The 25,732-nt window shown below is 45.1% G+C and overlaps 1 protein-coding gene across 1 annotated transcript in view; it reads left to right on the top strand.

Annotated features, from left to right (window-relative positions):
- LOC145397241 (uncharacterized) overlaps window positions 1-25,732 on the top strand; it is a 64,852-nt gene that overhangs the window by 28,563 nt on the left and 10,557 nt on the right. The window contains exons 14-18 of the mRNA XM_080270436.1: window positions 82-290; window positions 685-810; window positions 1,373-1,898; window positions 1,953-2,252; window positions 2,328-2,599. Of these exons, the coding sequence (XP_080126562.1) occupies window positions 82-290; window positions 685-810; window positions 1,373-1,898; window positions 1,953-2,252; window positions 2,328-2,599 (1,433 nt within the window). The remainder of the gene's footprint in view (window positions 1-81; window positions 291-684; window positions 811-1,372; window positions 1,899-1,952; window positions 2,253-2,327; window positions 2,600-25,732) is intronic.

Below are 25,732 nucleotides of genomic sequence, written 5' to 3'. Positions count from 1 at the left end.
ATGGTTCTATTCCAGTCTTTTCTGTTTGAATCTATTGTCTTTTATTATTATTATTATTATCACTGTCTTATTATTTTACAGGAACTAATCATCCAGCCAGTAAGGTTTGCCCTCGACCATTATCGTAAATTAAACGAGGCCTCGAAAAAAGCCTCCGAGGAGAGCGAGCCTACCCCAGTGCTTGAGGCTGAGGTGGAGGAGGAGGTGGAGGAGGTGGTAGAGCGCCCCATCAGTCGCCTTTCACAGGATACATGCAAGAGGGCGGTGCAGAAGACGGAGAGTTCATATAGGTAACATTGAGTATTTTTTCATCTGATACATTCATTTTCAACTGGACAGATCTGATAAATGCAGTACTGAGTCATGGCTGTGTAAGTCAATAAGGCTCTAAGAGGAATAATAATAATAATAATAATAATAATAATAATAATAATAATAATAATCCATCCATCATCTAATCCTACATTGCCCCTTGAGGTGCGTAGGAGCCTGCGGCTAGGCAGTTGGTCTCGACATTTAAGATGAGAGTGAAATAATAATAATAATAATAATAATAATAAAAATAGTAGTCTTTAACTTGATGATGATGATGATGATGATGATGATGACATTGATTATTGATGATGATGATGACGATGACAGTGTTTATTGATGATGATGGTGATAATCTATTTCTATTCACAGCATTGGAAGCCGTGCCTCTTCTCGGACATCCATGATCCGATCTTTGACCATCGATTGCACAGATATGGAGATGGACGATGTGGATGTGACGGAGACGGAGGTGGATGTGAGCGAGAGGACTTCCAGGTGAGTGGAGTGTGGTAGTTTATCTGAAATGTGAACCCAGTGGACTGCAGGCTGAAGTTGTCCCCCTCCTGCAGTTCATCATCCTCCTGTCAGGCCTAGGGAGGAGGTTGAGGGTTGTTAGTATAACCTGGCAGCAGTAATGGTAGTAGAGGAGGTTGAGGGTTGTTAGTATAACCTGGCAGCAGTAATGGTAGTAGAGGAGGTTGAGGGTTGTTAGTATAACCTGGCAGCAGTAATGGTAGTAGTAGTAGTGGTGGTGGTGGTGGTAGTAGTAGTAGTAGTGGTGGTGGTGGTGGTGGTGGTGGTATTAGTAGTAGTAGTGGTGGTGGAAGTGGTAGTGGTGGTGGTGATAGTACTAATAGTAGTAGTAGTAGTAGTAGCACTAGTAGCTGTAATAGTAGTAGCAGCAGCAGCAGATGATGATGATAGTGATGGTGATAATGACTATGACAAGTAGCAGTAGCAATGTCTTCATCTGTAATACAAACATAGCAGCCTAGCGAGTGGTGAAATACCGTATACGTGTCCTCCCTGAGTTTTTCCTAAATCCACCACTTTGCAGGTTCAAGATTGCGACGGATGGTTATAAGTCACCTTCAAGGAGAAATTCCTCTGAGCGTCGTAGCAGTGTGGGTGGCTACAGGTCCCCTTTAAGGAGAAATTCTTCGGAGCGGCGGACCGTCTCCCCAAAATCACTCGAAGACAGGCTCCTTCCCCATGCTGAGGCCCAGGAAAGCGAGGCACTGAGGGAGAAGTGCGAGAAGGAGGTGGAGAAAGAATCGGAAAAGGAGACATCGCTGTTCTCCAGACTGAGGATCTTCTCCGAGCGTCTGTCGTCCAGCGATCGTGAGAAGAGTGTGAACGGGTCGGCCCCCATGGGTAAGGGCAGTACAAGGTTTAAGCAGGGAGGGGGCGGGGGCGGCTTACAGGGGGTGCTGAAACGAACTAGGAGTAAATCGGAACCGACAAAGTTCCGAACGCACCGCACATTTCATATATCCCGGCCAAGAATTAGCTTTGGCATGAACCTGCAGAAACAGAAGAGTGATGAAAATATAATAAATGAGTGTGGGAAGGAAACAGAGAAAGTGAAACAAAAGAGTAGTGAGAATATAATAAACGACTGTGACAGGGAAACAGAGAAGAAGTGCAAGGAGGCAAGGACCTCGGACGAGCGCCTCTCGGCCTTGGAAATCAAAACCTCTACCTCTTGTGAACTCATAGAACCAAAGAAGAAACTCAGTAGTGTGCTGACAGACGCTCAACCCTCTCCCACGCTCTCGGAGAAGTGCTCTATGCCGGCCTCGAACTCTGTCCTCCAACACAAAAGCTACAGCCTCTCCCTCGATCGACTGCCGAATAAAAACGGGAAACGGAAAGCGGGGGTGACCGAACCGCAGACCCCGGAAAACACCCCGGGGAGCTCCGAGGATAATCTTGGGGTGCCTAATAAAAATGGCCGCTCTCGGAAAATGGGGCAAACGCAGATGCTGGAAAACACGCCCGGTAGCTCCGAGGATAACCTGCTATCGGATCACAGAACGCAGTCCGACGGTTCTGCCAGGCAGCTGCAGAGTCCACCGGTGCTAAACCAAGTCCGCAGTGCGGGGTTCAGGCCGTTCGAAAAGTTCCCCCTGACCTGCCACGACTCCCCGAAAAATACGAAGAAAAAGCCGGAATCAGCACGAACTTTGCTCCTCAAATCGTTCTCGTTCCGTAAAAAGTCTCCCACGAAGGATGAGACACTGGTGCTGAGGGAGCCAACGTCACACAGTCAGGGGGAGGAGAGGTTATGACAGACGGGCTCCTGTTTCTGCATTTAATAGTCGTTTAATGCTCTCAGGCCCCCATGACTCACACTCAGAGGAAGTACTAGAGTTGTTCCGATGATGAAGGGGTTAATGGTACCAATATTAACACTCAGGCTCCTGCGACTCATTGCTTCAGGAACCAACTTCACACAGGCCGAGGGAGGAGGGACTATGATAAAGAAGTTTGTGTTTCTGTGTTTAATAGTCAGTGTACGCTCTCAGGCTCCCATGACCCTCTCTCAGATGAAATACTAGAGTTGTGCTGCCCATGAGAAGGTTAATAATGCCAATTTTAACACTCATAGGCTTTTAGTACTCACTCACAGGTTTGTATGACTCTTTCAGATGACAAAAATAATCGACGTTAAGTGGAATAGAGAAGTAGAGTTTCCCCAACCATGAGATAGTTATTTGGTACTGGTATTAACTCTCAGGCTCTTGTAACTCACAGCTGATATCAACTGGCATTTACTGGAATAGGGGAGAGGGAGGGGAAGACCAAGAATGAGATGGAGGGATGGATGAGAGGTATATGAGAGGGGGGTGTAAAATGGGGAGGATGGAGAGTGAGAGATGAACAAGGATAGTATGTGAGTGAAGTGAAGGTGGGAAGAGGGAGAGGGAGAGGGAGACCGAAGGTGTGATGAAGGGATGGAGTAGAGATGTATATGAGAGAGGGGGGTGTAAGTTGGGGGAGGGGAACGAAATGGCAGGGGACAGGGTAACATGGAGGCAATTTGGCTGTGGCCACCCCATACGGGCATAAGGTGACTGGCTATAGATGGATAGATAGATAGATTTTCTTTTTAATTCTTGACATCTACAGACATTTCTTTTCAGCTCAGGGGAGACTTTTCAGAATAGGGAAGTTAGATTCAGCCTTGATGTATTTGTTGTGGCCACAGATTCATTTCAGTTTCAACCCAGTGGACTGCAGGCTTAAGCAGCACCTTGCTCCTACAGTCCATCATCCATCTTTCATTGGACTGGAAGTGCAATAGATGCCCGATTTAACGAACTAAGTCAGCCAAACCTATTTCCGCTAAGTTGAGTTCCACAACCAAGGCACAATATGAAGGAAAATTTTCCAGTATTTTGAGATGCTTTCTGCTAAATCCTTGAAGGCATCCCAAAGTTAGTTAACTCTCAGTGCTACACACAGCAGTTGGAACCCATAATTAATTCCCCCAGAAATGCATTATTGTGTACAGAATCTCCTTAATGGAATTATACTCATTTTATTGGAAGTCTTCCCATAATTAGGGCAAAAAGTATCAGAAAAAAATAATTCTTTTATCTCATACTTCCGCTCAATCGATGTTCGTTAAGTCGAGCATTGACTATAGTTGGAGAGATTGATTGAGATAGTTTGGCCATGTGAAGAGGATGGAGGATGACAGTTGGGTGTGGAAAATGAGAAGTGTGAATTTCGGGGGTAGGGTTGTGAGAGGCAGATTGAAAAATACCTGGGATGAGGTGATAGAGTGTGACCTCAGGGATAAGGGACTGAGTAGGGAGGGGAGGAGAGGAAAGAGGAGAGAGGGGAGGGTGGAAAGAAAGGAGGGAGAGAAAAGAGGAGAGAAAGGAACAAGAATGAGAGGAAGGAAGAGTAAGGAACATAGTGAAGGTGCATCTAACTTCTTGATTTTGGAAAGTTTCTGGTAAGCTGAATAAAATTGCCTGAAGCTGAGAATAAATTAAAAAATATACAACTGAAAATGAGAATAAATTTAAATAATACACAATTGGATTGAATTTATTTGTGTAGGAAATAATGTAATTTGAGTGGTGAATATTTGGGGATGGGAAGAAAGAAGATATATGATGATGATGATGATGATGATGATGATGATGAGTGATGGCAATGATGATGATGAGGATGTGGATGACAATGACGATGACAATGATGATGATGATAATGATAATGATGGTGATGAATGATGGCAATGATGATGAGGAGGATGAGGATGACAGTGATGATGATGATGATGATGATGATGACAATGATGATGATGACAATAATGATGATGATGATGGTGATGATAATGAGAACTGAGAAGGAAATGAGAGAGTACTGGAGTGACAGGAAATTGAAGATGACAGAAGAAGAAGGAAAGATGTCAGAAGCATCATGAAGAAATGAAAAAAAAGAAATGAGAAAATGGAATGGAAGTTGAGGTGATAAATTTTGGTTTGAGCGATGAACTGAATGAGTTGATAAAAGAAATATCATAAGGATGCAAATGGAAATGGAGAAAGTACTTGAGTTTGAGGTGATGGAAATGAAGAAGGTGATGCAGAGGAGGAGAAAATGGTAGTGAGAAAGAAGTGGAAATGAGTAGTTTGAGTAATGATATCAGGATAACCAAAGAAATGCCTCTAAGGTTGAAGTGAGAATTGAGAAGGCACAGAAGATGCGTTTGAGTGATAGGGTAGTGAGGAAGGAAGTGAAAAGGAAAGAGAAGTGATTAAATGGTTGAAAAAGGAATCCCTGAAGGACTAAAGTGGGAAATGAGGAAGAAATGGGGTGTGAATGATGAAGTGAGGAAGATGATGTAGAAGAGAGGAAAATATGAGGACATGAAATAAGTGTGGTGATGATGATGATATGTAAGGTGGGAAAAAAAAGATGATGATGATGATGATAGTTGTAGTGATGATGTTGATGATGATGATAGTGATGCTATTGATTTTATGCTTATCAGTCTTTAAAAGCTGGTGATAATCAGTGAGAGAGAGGGAGAGAGAGAGAGAAATTACTACGTATTGCCAAAACCAAATTGACCTTTTAGGTCTTCCACATTGGATTATTTCTCTTAAGATTTTTTGTGCCATTGGATTGAAAGAATTTAAATGATAAGGAACTGGAATATTTTTGTGCCAATTTTAAACATTATTTTTGTGGACTTAGGATTGGCGGCCAAATAGGGAGGTTGCCAGGGATCGAGCAGCATGAAAAGCCGCCATTAGGTGACCAAGGCCAATGCATGCAAGCACATTGGTCTTTATAAATGATACAAACTTTGGAGGTTGTTGTTGGCATACTTGTCAGAGCAGCCATATTGGATTGATGGTTTTGCATAGGTTTCAATCCCCAAGAGGTGAATGGAGGTTTTTCAGTACAATTGAAGAGTTGAGAGGAAGGATGGGACTGGAGTGTATTGGTGCTGTGCAGAGGAGGTGTACACTGAGATGGTTTGTGATGAGTCGGGGTAGATTAGGATTGTTTGGGAGGAATGACGGGACTGGAGTGTATTGGTGCTGTGAGGAGGAGGTGTACATTGAGATGGTTTGTGATGAGGAGGGGTTGAATGAAGTGGTTTGGGAGGAAAGATGGGACTGGAGTGTGTTGGTGCTGTGATGCAGAGGGGTAGACTAAGCCGGTGTGGGCATGTGGAGAGGATGGAGGATGACAATTGGGTGTGGAAGGTGAGAAGTGTTAATGTTGGGGATAGGGTTGTGAGACAGGCTGAAAAAGACCTGGGATGTGGTCATAGAGTGTGACATCAGGGATAAGGGACTGAACAGGGAGACTGCTAGAGATTGAGTAGCATGGAGAGCCGCCATTAGGTGACAAAGGCCGACGCACACAGGCACATTGAAGTGTTTATAAATGATACGAAATTATAAACGACATGACAATGGTAGCGTAATCTCAGGACCCAATGCTGTAGAGTGAGGGATATTGTGGCCAGTTTTTTTCCCTTCTCTTACTTGTTTTTCTTTCTTTTTTCTCACTTCCATATTCCCTATCACTGCCGTACAAATGCCTACAACTGCCCTTTTTCTTCCTTGTCTCTCTTCCTTTCTCTCTCTCTCTCTCTATCTCACATTCATATTTCTTGTCACTGTCCTACAAATGCCAACAGCTGCCCTCTTTTTTTCTTGTCTTTCTTTCTTCCTCTCTCTCTCTCTCTCTCTCTCTTTTTTTTTTTTTTACTTCTGTATTTCTTGTCACTGCACTACACTTGCCCATAAATGACCTTTTTCTTCCTTGTCTTTCTCTCTTTCTTTCTTTTTTTTTCACTTCCATATTTCTTGTCATGCCCTACATCTGCAAACAACTGTCTTTTTTCTTTTTTCTTTCATTCTTTTTCTTTCTTGTATTTCTTTCCTTCTTCCTTCTTCTCTTTCTCCTCACTGCCTTACAAATTCGTACAACTGTCCTCTTTCTTCTCCTTCTTTCTTTTTTTTCCTAAGTCCATCAGAATACACATTACAATCAGTCACAATCAGGGTTACAATGGAGAGGATAGTAGGGGTGGTGCTGGCGTGGGGATCCTTCATGTGGTGGCATTGTGTAACCAGGTGGCTCCACTGCCCGGCCATACAAACGCCCCTCAGCTCCCTCCCCATCCCACGAAAGGACGATGGTGGACTCTGGTGGAAGGGCAGCCTGCAGTTCACTGGGTTTACATTCAGATGAGACCAGAGTGAGAGTACAGTTACACCCAGACAGTACAGTTGAACCCATCTCAGGACAATTTTAAGGGGAACTGTGGATGGGATGGATGGAGGGGGAGGCTGAGGATGAGATGCAGTAGAGAGGTACATGAGGGAGGGGGATGTAAATTAGAGGGATGGAGAGAGAGAGAGAGAGACTAAATGAGTGTATGTGAGTGAAATGGAGACAGAGGATGGGATGGAGGGAAGGAGTAGATAGGTATATGAGAGAGGAGGGTGTAAGTTGAGGGGAGGGCAGTGTTTGTGGGAGGGGACAGGGCGACATGGAGGCAATTTGTTTGTGGCCATCCCTTACAGGATTAAGGTGTCTGGCTATAGATAGATAGATAAGTAGATAGTTTTGGAGTATAGAAGTTGTGCTGAAGGGTAGAATGATGCCACCAGGGGAAGTAGACTGATCATCTACTCTTACTTCTACCATACGACATTAGCACAGCCTCGGAACCCTGCATCTGGATAGGGTAAAACAGGTTGGGTTATAACTGTATTTTTTATATGTGCCAAATTCTCATAGCTACCTACTAAATAATTTATCAGTTATTTTTCCAACATTTGAATACCTACCGCTTGTATAAAAAAATAAAACTCGTACTGATATATATATAGTTCTTATAAAAAAAATTGTACAGTTGATATATAAGGTGTCTTTTGGAAAATTTTGAAAAGGAGGTGACTAGGGGTAAATTTGAGTGAAAAATGCTGCATCAAATGGGTTTAATTCTGAGTCATTTTGGAGATGGAATTACTTATATTCTTATGGGGGAAAATGCTCATCCTCAGAATAATGTTATCGTAATTATTAAATGCAATTACTAATATCCTTATGAGGGAAAATGGTCAGAATTAATCCCATAAGGCCTTCAGTAACTAGGCCTGAAGTGGCTGAGAATTGGACCCATGTTAATATAGCATTTTCCAGTCAACGTTTAGCCCTGGAAAAAAACCCGCTAACGTTTCTCAAAAAATCCAAGCGACACCTTCCATTCGTATATAAAAAAGATAACATGATAAACTGCTATATCGTTCTTATAAAAATAAATAGATACAAATAGATATATATTTATTAGTAGATATGGTGTAATGGAGGAGTGTACGAAATATATTGAAATTAATGTTAGTTTAGAGGAAAATAATTTAAATGTTTGTATGTGTTAGTATGTTAAAATGAATGACATGTTTTCCAGTCTGTTTAAAAATGGGTGACTTATTTTCCAGTTTATTTTTTTTATCTCCTTGTGATTTTATTCAGCTTAGTGGAGGCTTTTGAACCAGAGATTGCCTTCACGTGGTGGCACTGATATCACTGGTTGGTGGAGCTGCCTGGCTATTATATGAACATCCCTTAGCTTCCTCCCTATCCCATGAAAGGATGGTGGTGCCCCCAGTGAGGTGGTGCCCATACACACTGTATTTGTTGTAATGTACCTGTAGGATGGCCCCACAGTAGTTGCTTACCTGTGATTGATGGGTCTGCTCAGCCAAATGATCAGGGTTAAGCAACAACAACAACATCAACATCAACAACTACTACTACTACTACTTTCTACTACTAATACTTCCCACAACTAGGCTCCTCCTACTACTACTACTACAATACTACTACTATTACTACTACTACAGTCCAAAATCCCTCCCCAGAGCTGAGTAAAATCATGTGGAGGTAGAGAGAATAAAACAAAATAAGTCACCAGACAGAAGGGGGTTAAGGGATAAAAGAGAGCTATTTTTCATTCAGTGTATAAATGTGTAAATAATTTCCCTGGATGTATTACGCATGTGTTTTCCAGTATCAGGATAATTTAAGGCTCCTGGGTGGTTTTATTTTTTATTCTTATTTATATATTAATTTTTTTTTTTGCAATGCCATAAAGGGAGCAAGTTTGTCACCTACCCTTCAATGTACTAATCCTGCTTGACCACCCGGCTCCTGGACTGGGGTAGCAGGGGATGTAATGTGACTGTTTTTATTGTCATTTCTGTGCCAAAGATATCCAGCCGAATTCTGGTGAGCTCCCTGAACATCTTTACCTTTGTGATTCATTCTGCTTATTACACCCAAATCCTGGTGAGGTTCGGAGACTCCCTTAACATCATTACCTAAGCGATTTAGTCTGGTGTTATTTAATGGTATTTCTACATGAGGGACTCTTACTGTCCTCCTCTTACTGTCCTCTTCTCTCCTTACTGTCCTCTGCTCTCCTTACTGTCCTCTCTCCTCGCCTCTCCATACTGTCCTCTTCTCTTCTCTCTTTACTGTCCTCTCCTCTGTTCTTGCCTTACTGTCCTCCTCTTCTCTCCTTACTGTCCTCCTCTCCTCTCCTCTCCTTACTGTCCACTTCTCTCCGTACTGTCCTCTTCTCTCCTCTCCTTACTGTCCTCTTCTCTCCTCTCCTTACTGTCCTCTTCTCTCCTCTCCTTACTGTCCTCTTCTCTCCATACTATCCTCTTCTCTCCATACTATCCTCTTCTCTCCATACTATCCTCTTCTCACCTCTCCCTACTGTCCTCTTCTCTCCATACTGTCCTCTTCTCTCCATACTGTCCTCTTCTCTCCTCTCCATACTGTCCTCTTCTCTCCATACTGTCCTCTTCTCTCCATACTGTCCTCTTCTCTCCATACTGTCCTCTTCTCTCCTTACTGTCCTCTTCACTCCTCTCCATACTGTCCTCTTCTCTCCATACTGTCCTCTCCTCTCCTTACTGTCCTCTTCTCTCCTTACTGTCCTCTTCTCTCCATACTGTCCTCTCCTCTCCATACTGTCCTCTTCTCTCCATCTTCTTCCCTACCTCTCTCTTTGATATTTCCTTGTTTCCTATGGCAGTTATTTTTCCTTCCTAATTCTTCACTGTTCATTCCACCGCCCGGTATATCATGTCACCACGTGAAGGCATCCTTAAAAAGCAAGCTATAGAGGATGTACTAGGCCAAACGAGTCACAAAGGAGAATATTTTACGGTCTGCATTTTCGAAAGCTCCCAAACACCTCTTCCATAGCGATTTATTTTTAGATTTGTCTGGTTAATAGCAGTTTGTGTGTTATTTATGCAGAGAATGTTAGTGTGTAAGTAGTTTAGATCACACACACACACACACACACACACACACACACACACACACACACACACACACACACACACACACACACACACACACACACACACACACACACACACACTCACTGGTGCAGTGGTAACGTTCTCGCTTGCCATCTGGTAGACGGGAGTTCGCGCCTCGCTCAGGTTGCGAAAAGTTTCACTGACGAAGTGGGTGGTTACTGTCCCCCTTGAGCAAGGGGACGGGTGTGTGCGTGTGTGAAGGTCACAGCCTTGCCCTTAGATCGGACTAAATGAGCTCTCAGCTCCCTTCCGGGAGGGTAAAAAGCTGACGATCACGACCATCAAGTAATCCTGACCAACCCGGTGAATTACACACACACACACACACACACACACACACACACACCGAAGAGGACAGTAAGGAGTAATAAGCAAAATAAATCGCTAAGGAAAAGGTTTTAGGGGGTCTTCCAAGCAAAATAAATCGCCAAGGAAAAGGTGTCAGGGAGTTTTTTAAGCAAAATAAATTACTAAGGAAAAGGTGTTAGGGAGTCTTCAGAGCAAAATAAATTGCTAAGGAAAAGGTGTTAGGGAGTTCTAAGCAAAATAAATCGCTAAGGAAAAGGTGTTAGGGAGTTCTAAGCAAAATAAATCGCTAAGGAAAAGATGTTAGGGAGTCTTCTAAGCAAAATAAATCGCCAGGGAAAAGGTGTTAGGGAGTGTTCTAAACCATACAGAATTTTGGCGGCTGTACCTAGATAAAGGGGAACTGTCTTGCCCTATAATTATTATTATTATTATTATTATTATTATTGAACCTTCCTCTATTCTTAATTGTGAAATGAGGTTGGGGTGATGATGATGATGATGATGATGATTGTTTTTAATATTATTATTATTATTATTATTATTATTATTATTATATCATGGTCTTTTTAACTGTCTTGGCAGTTGGTACTACCTCACCCCCATCCTTGGATGATAATGATGATGATGATGATGATGATGATGGTTATTTTATTATTACCAGTAGTAGTAGTTGTTCTTGTATTATTATTATTATTATTATTATTATGGGCAGGAAGTTCCCCATTTAATAATATATATTCCTTGGTGGCTTATAGTCGAATAATTTTCATCTGATACAACTGGACAAGTGTTATACCTGGAATCCTAAATTGTGGTGACGTGAAATTGAGTCTCCTTGGTTACTAGTCAAATCAGCCCTCCCATCTGACTACACCTGGCCATCAACTGAGCTGAAAGGAGTTAGGGGTCTTTCATGAAGAATGAGTCTCCTTGGTTACTAGTCAAATCAACCCTTTAATCTGACTACACCTGGCCATCAACTGAGCTGAAAGGAGTTAGGGATCTTTCATGAATGAGTCTCCTTGGTTACTAGTCAAATCAGGTCACAGGAACACATCACTTGAAATTAAATCGAGCATATATACATATGTTTTTTTGTAATGCCACCAGGCACGAGAGACTGGTCACCTACCCTTAAATGTACTGGCCTGAGGTATGCCTAGCCTCGGCACCCTACGCTGATGTACAGATGTATAAAAAATATATATATAATTTATGTACTGTGATGAATTTCAATACCTTTGTTACCTAGTGCATAATAGGGTGGTGGTGGTGGTGGTGGTGGTGGTGGTGGTGGTGAGAAAGTAAGAGAGATATCAGAAGTCCTAGTGAGTGACGAAGAGGGAGGCTGTAGGAGTGGCAGAGGATGTGTGGATCAAATATTTGCGGTGAGACAGATAGTGGAGAAGGCTTGTGAGAAGGACAATAAGGTGTTTATGGCATTTTTGGATCTGGAAAAGCATACGACAGAGTAGGCAGAGAAGGATTGTGGAAGGTTTTGCGCATGTACAGTGTAGATGGTAAGCTGCTTGGTGCCGTCAAGAGTTTTTATGATGGTAGTGAAGCATGTGTAAGGGTAAATGGGTTCATGATCAGTGTAGGCGTCCGACAAGGTTGCGTGACATCCTCATGGATGGTGAGAAAAGTAAAAACATGTGTAATGGAGAAAGGGAAGGCGTTATTAATGAATGGTGATGGATGGAACATCTCAAATTTGATGTATGCTGATGATGCAGTGCTACTTGCAAATACTGGACAAGAATTTGGTAGACTAGTGCATAGTTTTGTAGATGTCTGTGAGTGTCGTGCCTTGAGAGTAAATGTAGAAAAGTGTAAAGTGATGATTATTGAGAGATAAGGGGACTCCAGTGTGATGTTACAGTGAATGAAGAGAAACTGGAATTGGTGAGAGAGTTCAAATACCTGGGTATAGCAATAGAAAAGAGAGGAAAATGTGCAGAAGATGTGGAACGTTGAGTGACACAGGGAAGGAAACTAGCTGGTGCCATGAAGGCCTTGATTAGAAACAGAGGCTTGAGTGTTGCAGCTGCACGAGGCTTATATGAAGGAGTGTTAGTGCCAACTTTATTATACGGATGTGAGACTGTGGTGTGGCATGAAAATGAAAAGAGTAAGAGCAGTGGAGATGGGACTGCTAAGGAATGTATGTAGAGTACAGAGAGTGGATAGGATGTGGAATAATGTGGTAACGTGAAAGATGCGGAGTGAGGAAGTCAGTTGACACTAGGATTGAAGAGAGTGTACTGAGATGGTATGGTCATGTGGAGAGAATGGATGACCATAGAGTGGTGAAAAAGGTATATCTGAGCGAATTTGAAGGAGGGAGGAGGTGAGGTAGGCCAAGGAGAAGTTGGAGGGATGTGGTGGATGAGTGTGTGAGGGAGAGGTATGGAAGTTGGTGAGGCTAAGGGACTGACAAGAGATTGAGCTGGATGGATGAATTTTGTGCTGAGAACCTTAGGCTATAACGAGGGATTTGGCACCACTTTTCAACGTGACAGCGTATGGATTGGCCCTAGCAGATGGGTATATGTGAAGCTACAGAATGTGGTGAAGTTCCCCCCCCCCCCATCTGCTGGAGCCAGGATTTCGAGGGCTTGAGTGATGAGTGAATGGAAATGTGGCCCATTGAACTGGGCAAACTTTGGCTGTCTGGATGTTGCTACTCCTCACCCTGCCCTGGGGCGAGAGAGGAGGTCCGGATGATGAATGATGATGATGCTGTGCTGTTCGAGATGACTGGTTTAAGAGTGTGATTGTAAATGTGTATAAGGGAAAGGTGATGCCCTGGAAAGAGGAAATAATGGAGGCATAAAGACTTTGGATCAGATAATGAAGTGCATGGAGAGAGTCCCGGAAAATGTAACGGAAAGAGTGAATACTGATGATATGTACTGTAGTTTGAGTTTATGCCAGGCAAAGGGGACCACTGATGCCATATTCATCATTTGACAGCGTAAGGAAAAATACATAGGATTTAAGAGGGAGTTGAACTTTGGTTTTTATTTGGAGAAGGCCTTTGACAGATCCCCCAGGGAGACGGTGAAGTGGGCAGTGGGAAAGGTAGAGATCAAGGATTGGCTGGTTGGAGTGGTTATGGCAATGCATAAGTGATAGTGAACGGAGATTTGTGTGATGAGCTTCCAGTGAATGTTGGCATGCATGAGGAAGGGTGTGTTAAACGAATTCTGTATGGCGACACAAGAGAGAATTTCAACCAATCGGGAGGAAAAAGACGCGGCAGGAGATGGAAATATGGTCAGACATTGTGTGGTGATGTTGATACCGAGAATTAAAAACCACGGTCCTGTAGAATATGCCAACCAGGGTCGTATATATCGTTTTGTGTGTGTGTGTTTTTTTAATGCAAAGAATGGCAGAGTTTGAAGGATTTTTACAGTCCAGTAGTAGTGTACGGTGTAATAAGGAAAATAAATCTCTAAGGAGGAGCTGCTAGGGAGTTGTAGAATGAGTTTATATCTGTAATTTTTATCAGAGTGTTCCATTAAGCTGTATGTATTGCTTATCAGACTTAACATGGCTGAGATCTTATATTTGCTGCTTATTTCTCATAGCGTTATTACAGGCAGACGACGACGATAACACGGCTCTGCATGTCTTCAACAGCACTTTTTCGAGACTATCATCATATTCTAATGTCAGGCTCTTGTTACAGCTCAACATTCAAGATGGAGAGATGGCAATTTTAGGCCAAGTTAAAGTGTTCAATATCCATTCCATAACACCTTTTCGTGACTATACAGGTCTTCCTCTAACACTGGCCAGATTTCCATCCTTGTGTAGGTCATTTTACTCATTTCACGTAGCCCAGTGCCAGGAAATGACAATGGTACGCCTCTACATCATTTACATAGCACTTCTTCGTGACTAGCATCATCTTTTGGTGTTAATCTATTGCTAAAACCCAGGATTCAAGATGGAGAGATGGTAGTTTTAGGTCCATTTAGGGAGAAGAGAGTATTGTTTTATATCCTAGTGTTAATGTATCCTTACAGCTCAGCATTTAAGGTGAGGAGATGGCAATATTAGGCAAAGTGAAAGTGAATAGAGTATGGTAAACATCTACGAATAACTTCTGACTTTGTTTGCTACGGTCCGTGATGCTTTCTCTACGACGATTTTCTCTTATGCACTCAGGCTCCTAAGACCCATTCCCAGCTGAATAAAATCGTCTGGAGTCTAATAAAAAAAAGTACTAGAGTTGTCACGATCATTGGAGGGTTAATATTTACAGCATTAACGCTCTCAGACACATAAATAGCTCACAGGTGCATAATAGCCTCTTGTATTAGCTAGAATAAAATACTAGAGTTACCCTGAAGATGAGAGGGCCTCCGTGCCCTCTAGGGGTTGTAAAAGTAGTTGGGTAAAGTTTCACACGAGTTTCTGGGCTGAACAAGCATGGCATTTCATTGGTCAGTCAGTGGTACTCGGACGATAAGGGTGAGGCTGCGTCGGCTCCGTCTCCTGATGTAAGTGTTAAATTTTACTGTTTTGGGGTTAAATTTCGCTGTTTTTGCCATTAAGATGATTCAGATAGGACACAGAGGTATCTTGCTGCCAACCAGGAAGTGTCATAGGTCAAATAGATTCAACAGATGAGGGCAATAGATGTCGTTTTGCTCGTTAGGAGATGTGTAGGCGTCTCCTCTTGCTGCAAGTGTTGGGTTTTGCTGTTTTTGCCATTAAGGTGACTAAATTAGGACACGGGGATATCTTACGGTCAGCCAGGAAGCGTTGCAGGCCAAAGAAATTGTAGAAAATAAGGGAAATGGATGTAATATCTATAGCCTTAATTGTCTAGTTATCTATAGCCAGACGCCTTAAACCCGTAAATGGTGGCCACGAACAAATCGCCTCCATGTCGCCCTGTGCACTGCCATTTCGCTGCCCTCCCCCCAACGTACACCCGCCTCTCTCGTATCTCTCTACTCCATCCCTCCATCCCATCCCCTTCACTATGCTCATTTTACTCTAACTTGGCCTAAATTGCAATCTCTTTATCTCGAATGCTGAGTTGTAACAATAGAATATTATGCTAGTCACGAAAAAGTGCTGTTTCAAAGACGCAACTGAGACACGTGAAAAGCTGCAAATGGACGAAAATTTGGGCCAAGTTAAGGTGAAAGGAGTAGAGTACAGAATCCTCCTTGATAACATAAAAGTTTCCGGATTAAAAAGAACTAGAAAAATCATCATCATCATCATCATGATCATCATCATCATCTATCTACTGCTACTATCTAGTGCCAGACTCCTCAGCCATCATCATCATCATCATCATTAAATTTTTTCCTACCTTCACTCTTAAAAACATGCGTACAGTTTGAGTTACACACTGGTATTCGCACACAGTAAATACGCACACAGAGCACGCACACAAGTACACGCATAATGAGAACTCACACTAACACGCACACATTGAATACGCACACACTGAGTACGCGCGCACTGAACACGCACACAATAAACACACACACGCGCGCACACACAGACACAGACACAGGTACACACACACACACACACACACACACACACACACACACACACACACACACACACACACACACACACACACACACACACACACACACACACACACACACACACACACACACACACACACACACACACACACACACACACACACACACACACACACACACACACACACACACACACACACACACACACACACACACACACACACACACACACACACTGAACACGCACACAATAAACACGCACAATAAACACGCACAATAAACACGCACACACTGAACACATACACACTGAACACGTACACACTGAACACGTATACACTGAACACGTACACACTGAACACGCACAATTTGACTACGTACACACTAAGCACGTACACACTGATGCACGCACGAACTGATGCACGCACACACCGATGCACGCACACACCGATGCACGCACACACCGATGCACGCACACGCTGCGGCATGTACGTACTAAACACGCGCACACGGAGCAGGCACACACTAATGCACGCACGTATTCATTCACGCAAACACTAATACCAGCACTGATCAGAGCACGCATGCACACTAATACACACACACACACACACACTGATACACACAGGCACTGATACACACAGGCACTGATTCACACAGGCACTGATTCACACAGGCACTGATTCACACAGGCACTGATTCACACAGGCACTGATACACACAGGCACTGATACACACAGGCACTGATACACACAGGCACTGATACACACAGGCACTGATTCACACAGGCACTGATACACACAGGCACTGATACACACAGGCACTGATACACACAGGCACTGATACACACAGGCACTGATACACATATGCACTGATACACACAGGCACTGATACACACAGGCACTGATACACACAGGCACTGATACACACAGGCACTGATACACACAGGCACTGATACACATATGCACTGATACACGCAGGCACTGATAGCCTACACGCACACTCAGATACGAGCATAGATACACGCACACAATGATGCACACACACACAGGTTCACGCACATACTGATACACACACACACACACACACACACACACACACACACACACACACACACACACACAGCCACTAAACAGGTGGTGAGTCATATTTAGCTGACGTGTCGGAGTGTGGAGATACAGACAGATAGGAAAGAGAGAGAGAGAGAGAGAGAGAGAGGGGGGGGGAGGGAGGTATGAGGTAAGAGAGAGCGGGGTGGGGGGAAGGGGCATGAAGTAAGTCAGGCAGGGAGGAGGAGGGTAGACTGTTGTTGATCGTGTTCCTCCCCCAAATTCCCCTATTCGTCAACGTGATAGGATGGCCGGGGATACTGTAGAGATGGAAGGCAAAAGTGTTAGGAGAAATTATATAAAATGGTGATCCCTGAACCTCACCTGTATCGAATCGTTCGTGTCGTATCTTTTTTAAAGGATCTAACATGCTTGCATGCGTCGTCGGCCCTGGTCACATAATGGCGGCTCTCCACACTGCACGATCTTTTGCAGCCTCCCTATTCACTCCCTTATCCCTGAGGTCACACACTATGACCTCGTCCCAGGCCTTTTCCGGTCTGCCTCTCGCAGCCCTACCCCCGACGTTCACACCTCTCTCTTCTCACCCAGTTGTCATCCTCCATCCTCTCCACATGTCCTAACCATCTCAATGTATCCCTCCTCATCACAAATATACACTTTTGTCCCATCCCTCCTCTTGATTCGTCAATAGTAAACCTAGCCTCCCCCCAAACCCAGGTCTAGCATTTAAGTAAGACCTACACGTCCATCTAATCATTGTTATTTCTGTGCGAAATGTGTTGACTACGTAATCCTTGGTTAGGTAAAGATTCGTTTATTCCCCTGAACCAGAGTGACATCATTCTTATTTTATTCTTAATGGTATCAAGCCATTTTATTCAGCTAACGAGAACCCTTCGTACTAAAGATTTTAATAGTACCGTATCTGATTCCTCCAGTTTGAAAAGTGTACCCTAAGCTGAATAAAATCATCAGGCTGTTGCAAGAATAAAATGAACGACGTTTCCTGGCTGAATGGGTTAGCACTAACATGATCATTTACCCCGACATTATCCGATTTATTCACCTTCTCGATGACTGTGAAATTTTGGTAGTCATGGTCGGTGACAGGATGGGGCTTTGACCATAATAGCTTTCAGGTTGGCTCTCATGACCGTACCGTTCACATATTTGTATAAAAATTGTGGTTTACACCCTTCCTTGATCAGGGCATGCGTTCTGACGTCGTGCGTTGTGTGAACTACGGGGGGACGGGGTGAAGATTGTCTGTACCCTCACCCCTCCAAGAAATTACTTAAGAAATAATGCGTGTACTCTATTGGATGACGTGGATGTGGACGTATTATAGCTACATGTTTACACAGTACAGCAATTCCACAATGACACGAGCTGTTGACAACGCTGGTGCTCTTGGGTCTAAAGAAACTATTTTTTCGGTGACAATCCCTACTAAGAAATGAGTTCATTATTCGCACACCCGTCGGGCAAGGCAGATGATACAATAATCCTGGTTAACATCTGTTTATTTCAAAGGTGCCCTGAGGTTTATGAAAAGTCCCAAACACTCCTTGCTAATTAAACAGCCGATGGAAAATATGTTAAATACCACTGTTTGTGTTTTGGCGTCGTAGCAGTGGCTAATTGTACACACCATCTCTAAACTCCCACCTTCTCTATGCCCACTACTCCAATCCCCCTTCCCTACCCCCTCACCTCTTCCCTACCCCTCACCTCTTCCCTACCCCTCACCTCTTCCCTACCCCCTCATCTCTTCCCTACCCCCTCACCTCTTCCCTCCCCCTTTACCTTATCCCTCTACCCCCTCACCTCTTCCCTCTACCCCCTCACCTCTTCCCTCTACCCCCTCACCTCTTCCCTCTACCCCCTCACCTCTTCCCTCAACCCCCCTCACCTCTTCCCTCAACCCCCCTCACCTCTTCCCTCAACCCCCCTCACCTCTTCCCTCAACCCCCTCACCTCTTCCCTACCCCCTCACCTCTTCCCTACCCCCTCACATCTTCCCTCAACCCCCCTCCCCTCTTCCCTCAACCCCCCTCTCATCTTCCCTCTACCCCGTTCCCTCTTCCCTACCCCCTCACCTCTTCCCTACCCCCTCACCTCTTCCTTCTACCCCCCCTCCCATCTCACTGCTACCAGTCAAACTTCCCCTACCATCACACCTCTGCTCTCCACCTCTCAGGTTGAATTTTTCCATTGACACGAAGAAAGAAGAGGATTTTCGCACGACAAAGCAGGCAGAGGGTATTTACACGGTCAGGCAAGCAAAGGATATTTACACCGACACGACAGACGACAGGAGTGGGAAATAATAGCTTTCTTCACTAGTACAAGGTATTTGAACCATTTTAAAACTTTTTTGAAATCTGAAATATTTTTTTCTGAGTTTTTCTCACATCGTACACTTAGTCATACATTTTCTTTATTGTTAAAAGATGTTTGAGTGATTTACACACACACACACACACACACACACACACACACACACACACACACACACGCACGCACGTACGCACGCACGCACGCACGCACACGCATAAAAATCTCTCTCTCTCTCTCTCTCTCTCTCTCTCTCTCTCTCTCTCTCTCCTTCTCCCTCTCCCTCTCCCTCTCCCTCCCCTCTCTCCCTCTCTCTCCCTCTCTCTCCCTCTCCCTCTCCCTCTCCCTCCCCCTCCATCTCCCCCCCCTCTCTCTCTCTCTCTCTCACACACACACACACACACGCAGGTAAATTTTGCACGAGGACACTGATAGCTGTGTGGTGGTTGTGATGGTGGTGATGTCAGCGGTGTTGGTGGTGGTGGTGGTGGTGTGGTTGTGATGGTGGTGGTAGTACGTGGTTGTGGTAGTAGTGATAGTGTTTTGCTGGTGGTTGTATGATGATGGAGTGTGGTTTTGGTGGTGGTGGTGATGGTAGTGTGGGTGTGGTTATGGTACAGTATGGCTGTGAAGAACTTAAAGGAAGGATGTGTGGAATGGGAAGGAATTGGGTGACAAGTTGGGGTTAGAAGACATTGACGTAAGTTTGCAATATAATGTTAGTGTTATGGAAAATAAATCTCTCAGGGAAATGCGCTACGAAGCCTCCTATGCCACCCAGAATACGGGACATAGGCTCAGCAGTAGCATATAGTGCGTACTTTGGCCTAATTGATATTTGCTCCACAGAAAACGATGGAAACGCCGGAGGACGAGATGTCAACCCTGGCCAGCGAGATGGCAACTGCAGGCGAGGGGGAAGGCGAAGCTGCAGCCCCAGAAGACGAGATGGCAACCTCAGAAGACATGGGAATCACAGAAGACATGGCAACCTCAGAAGGGATGGCAACTTCGGAAGAAATGGCAGCTGTAGACGACGAGATGGCCGCTCGAGAACATGGCAAGCCCTGCAGAGGAACTAGTGCGGCGTGTGTTGTAGCTTGTACTGATAGGTGATGTGGTAGGGAGGGTAGCAGCAGCTGTGGCGGCACCTGTATAGCGTTACTCTGGTAGGCATTGCATTCCGTAGGCACCTTTGATGTTCCTGTATTTCCCCAGGCGATGGAGAGACGGCTGCGAGGGAGAGACGAGACGGCCGAGAGACCAGGGGAGACCGGAGAGCCTGCAGGGAGATCGGATCGCTGGACAGGACAGGTGACAGGTTGTATTTTTCTTTGTATTTTCCTTTAGGGTGTGATTGTGTGTGCGTGAGTTTGTGTGTGTGTGTGTGTGTGTGTGTGTGTGTGTGTGTGTGTGTGTGTGTGTGTGTGTGTGTGTTTAGTTCCCAGCATACTAGGCTGGGTGTGGCAGGTAGGTGGGTCTGAGGAGGGAGGTGGGGTGGGGGGAGGCGGGAAAGGGGGGACTTCCTTCCACTTCCATCTTCCTCTCCGTCTGTCCTGTCTGCCTGTCCTCAGCGCAGCCGAACGTGCTGGGATGGTGTGTCTGTCTGTTAGTGTCTGTCTGCTTTGGTGCTTCTTTCTCTTCCCCACCTTTACTTTTTTATGCGCTTTTTCTTTTTCTGTCGTTCTAGAGTGAGCGTGATGGAGAGAGGGTAGAGGGGCGAGTAGGAGCGAGGGAGCGAGTTGGAGATAGACATAGGACCTACTACATAATATTAATTGCTAAAGGTATCTTGCCCGTATTTAACTGATATACTTTGATAATACTTGAAACATTTGCTCTAGTCCAATACTTTTGTGATATACTTTGAGATACTTATACTTAAATATATAAAATCTTCTGCCAGAGTAACCTAACAGCTGCTGCCATTGCTACTTGTATACTTTGTAAATGTATTGTAATTGTAAACTCTTGTAAAACACTAAAGATAATAAAAGAATCAGCTGTATATCAACTTTACTTTGCCCTTTATGGTATTACAAATGACTAAAATACAATATCACAGAAAAAGTAAAGTATGCAAAGAAAGCCTACAATGCTATACTCTAGTTCCCAAAGACATGGAACAGAGTACACAGTAGACTCCAGCACAAGTTAAATGATTCTGTCCCGTCATCCTAAGAGGGTTTTCTGAAGCTGTAGGATATCGTCAGAAGCTAGCAAAGAGTAAAAGTGACATCCGCAAACCGAGAGCTCTGCGTCCAGCGCTCCGCGGTTCAAGTCCCAGAGGTGGACAGATGTTTTGACGTGTAGACGTTACCAGGGCGTAGCTTGGTGGCCTACCCTTTAATATTCTGGACTAATGGTGGTCTAGCCTCGTGCACCTGCGCTCCACCTCATAAAAAAAAAAAAAAAAAAAGGAAAGCCAAGGGTCATGAATGAACTAAAGGACTGAACTAAGCGGAGAAGAACAAAAATCGTAGAGAAGATCGCCCGAAATTTGATGAAACGGTGTAGTATAACTGAGTGAAATAGGCGTTGGATATGACGGAACTAAACGGCAGTTATACCCACCACTCTTCTGTACCCTACACTACCCTGATTCAGCCTACCCTACCCTACCAAGCCCTACACTACCCTACCCAGCCCTACCCTACCCAGTCCACCACCACCCAGCCCTATCTTACCCTGCCATAACCTATCCTACCCTCCCAAACGCAACTCGACCCATCCCTACCCAATACTACCAAAACCAACCCAACCTTACCCCACCGTGTCAAGACCGACACAATCCTACCCCACCCTGCCAAAACCAACCCAGTCCTACTCCACCCTGCCAAACCCGACCAATCCTTTCTCACCCTGCCAAAAACCGACCCAATCTTACCCCACCCTGCCAAAACCGACCCCATCCTACTTCACCCGGCCAAAACCGACCCAATCCTACCCTACCCTGCCATAACCGACCCATCCCTACCCTACTCTGCCAAAACCAACCCAATTCTACCCCACCTTGCCAAATGCGACCCAATCCTTGCCCACCCTGCCAAAACCGACCCACACCTACCCTATCCTGTCCAAACCGACCCAATCCTACCTCACCCTTCCAAAACCGACCCAATCCTACCCCACCCTGCCAAAACCGACCCAATCCTACCCCACTCTACCAAGACCGAGCAAACCCTACCCCACCCTACCAAAACCAACTCAATTCTACTCCACTCTGCCAAAACTGACCTAATCATACCCCACCCTGCCAAAACCGACCCAATCCTGCCCCACCCTGCCAAAACCAACCGAAACCTAACCTATACTCTGCCAAAACCGATCCAACCCTTCCCCACCCTGACAAAACCGACCCATGCCTATCCCACCCAGCCAAAACTGTGCCATTCCTATCCCACCCTGCCAACTCTGACCCAATCCTACCCCACCCTGCCAAAACCGACCCATCTCTACCCCACCCTGCCAAGACCGACCCATCCCTACCCCACCCTGCCAAAACCGACCCAATCCTACCCCACCCTGCCCAAACCGACCCGATCTTACCCCACCCTGCCATATCCGACCCAATCCTACCCCATCCTGCCAAAACCGACCCGATCTTACCCCACCCTACCAAGACCGACCCATTCCTACCCCACCCTGCCAAGACCGACCCGTCCCTACCCCACCCTGCCAAGACTGACCCGTCCCTTCCCCACCCTGCCAAGACCGACCCGTCCCTACCCCACCCTGCCAAGACTGACCCGTCCCTTCCCCACCCTGCCAAGACCGACCCATCCCTACCCCACCCCGCCATAACCGACCCAATCCTACCCCACCCTGCAAAAACCATCCAAGTCCTACCCCACCCTGCCAAAACTATCCCAGTCCTACCTCACCCTGCCAAAACCGACCCCACCCTACCCCACCCTGGCATAACCGACCCAACCCTACCCTGCCCTAACCAAACCAATCTTATCTAACTCATTTTTCACTCTAACACCTTCTTCAGTTTTCTTCATTCTTTCTCCAGACGATTTTCTTCAGCTCTGGAGAGGAATTTTGAATTTGAGGGGTTAGATACAGCCAGCATCAACCCCTGCTCTGTCAGGGGATCTCCTAAGTTGAATAAAATCGTGCGGTCAGCTAGGACAAAGTAAATAAATCGTTCTTGGTCTGAAGGGTTACATGATTCTGTCCCGTCATCCTAAGAGGGTTTCCTGAAGCTGTAGGATATCGTCAGAAGCTAACAAAGTGTAAAAGTGACATCCGCAAACCGGGAGCTCAGCGTCCAGCGCTCAGCAGTTCAAGTCCCAGAGGTGGACAGATGTTTTGACGTGTAGACGTTACCAGGGCGTAGTTTGGTGGCCTACCCTTAAATATTCTGGACTTATGGTGGTCTAGCCTCGTGCCCCTGCGCTCCACCACATAAAAAAAAAAAAAAAGGAAAGCCAAGGGTCATGAATGAACTAAAGGACTGAACTAAGCGGAGAAGAACAAAAATCGTAGAGAAGATCGTCCCAAATTTGATGAGACGGTGTAGTATAACTGAGTGAAATAGGCGTTGGATATGACGGAACTAAACGGCAGTTATACCCACCACTCTTCTGTACCCTACACTATCCTGATTCAGCCTACCCTACCCTACCAAGCCCTACACTACCCTACCCAGCCCACCACCACCCAGCCCTATCCTACCCTGCCATAACCTATCCTACCCTCCCCAACGCAACCATAACCTACCCATGCTTACCCTCGCCTGCCCTAATCGACCCACCTCTATTCAACCCTGCCATAACCGACCCATCCCTACCCTACCTCCGCATAATCAGCCCAATGTAACCTCACCCTGTCAAAACCGACCCGATCCTACCCCACCCTGCCAAAACCAACCCTGTCCTACTCCACCCTGTCAAACCCGACCAACCCTTCCCCACCCTGCCAAAACTGACCCAATCCTACCCCACCCTGCCAAAACCGACCCAGTCCTACCCCACCCTGCCAAAACCGGCCCAATCCTACGCCGTCCCGCCAAAACTAACCCAACCTTACCCCACCCGACCATAACCGACCCAACGCTACCCCACCCTGCCACAACCGTCCCATCCCTACCCTACCTTAACCAAACCAGTCTTATCTAACTCACTGTCCACATTAACACTTTTTTCCATTTTCATCTTTCTTCCTCCAGACGATTTTCTTCAACTCTGGAGAGAAATTTCGTACTGGAGGGGTTAGATACAGTCACCATCAACCCCTTCACTACGAAGGGATCTCCTAAGCTGAATAAAATCGTCCGGTTACCTAGAACAAAGTAACTAAGTCATTCTCTGTCTGAAGGGGTTACTGTGTCTGTCCCATCATCCCGAGAGGGTTTCTTTAAGCTCCAGGAAATCGTCTAAAGGTAGCAAAGTGTAAAAATGACGTCAGCGCTTGTTCTAGGCGCCACAAATCGAGTCCCGGAGGTGAACAAAGGTTTTTATATCATATAGACGTTTTATATTTTATATTTTGCAACTTTCAGAGGCATTTACTCAGCTTTAGGAGTCTTATGGATAGGCTTAATCAAACGTATCGAACCTCCCATGTTAGAAAAAATAGCTTACAGAAATGCGTCTCGTACTGAAGAGGCGGAATGGACAGATCGAGTGACTAAGATATTGAATTATGTATATGACTGGTTTTGTTATTTCTATTATTATTATTATTATTATTTCAGGCTAATGTCACAGGCTTCTAGACTGGCTGACTAGCAAATATTATTAAGTCTCCCGTGGCTCCGTGCTCCTTCCACTCAAGAGCCTGCACTTCACGCATTCCACGCACAAGATGGCGTCACAGCTGCATTCCTGCGAAGACGAGAGGTCAAGAGGACGACACTTGCTTTTTGTTTGTTTGTTTACTGTAATTGCTTAAAGTTGTGATCCCTCCAACTTGAATGCTCAGTTGTAACTATAGATAACTAGAATACGATGCTAGTCACGAAGAAGGGCTATGAAAAGATATAGAGCTCGTAGTATTGGCTGGATGAATCACTCTTGCGTGATAATCAAAGACGGTGAATAAAACCCACACTTGTAGACGAAGAATATAATTACCAAACAGTTTCGGTGGACACTGCCACCATCTTCAGTGGTCAAGATAGTGAGAGGGAGTGACATACTGTCTATACAAGGGTTCCTTTTTATGCCTGTGTGTGTGTGGAAGGGTGGGGTAAAGGTGAGGTGGGGTGGGGTAGATTGTAAGCGGGGAATAACCCAAGGGGGATTTTGGGGGGGACATTACCGGACAGGTCAGGTGT

Source organism: Coenobita brevimanus, chromosome 40, assembly GCF_032717465.1.
Source record: "Coenobita brevimanus isolate Jiangsu-jjx chromosome 40, ASM3271746v2, whole genome shotgun sequence".
NCBI lineage: Eukaryota > Metazoa > Arthropoda > Malacostraca > Decapoda > Coenobitidae > Coenobita > Coenobita brevimanus.
Note: the sequence above shows the minus strand (reverse complement) of the source record. Positions and strands in the feature narration are given on the sequence as shown.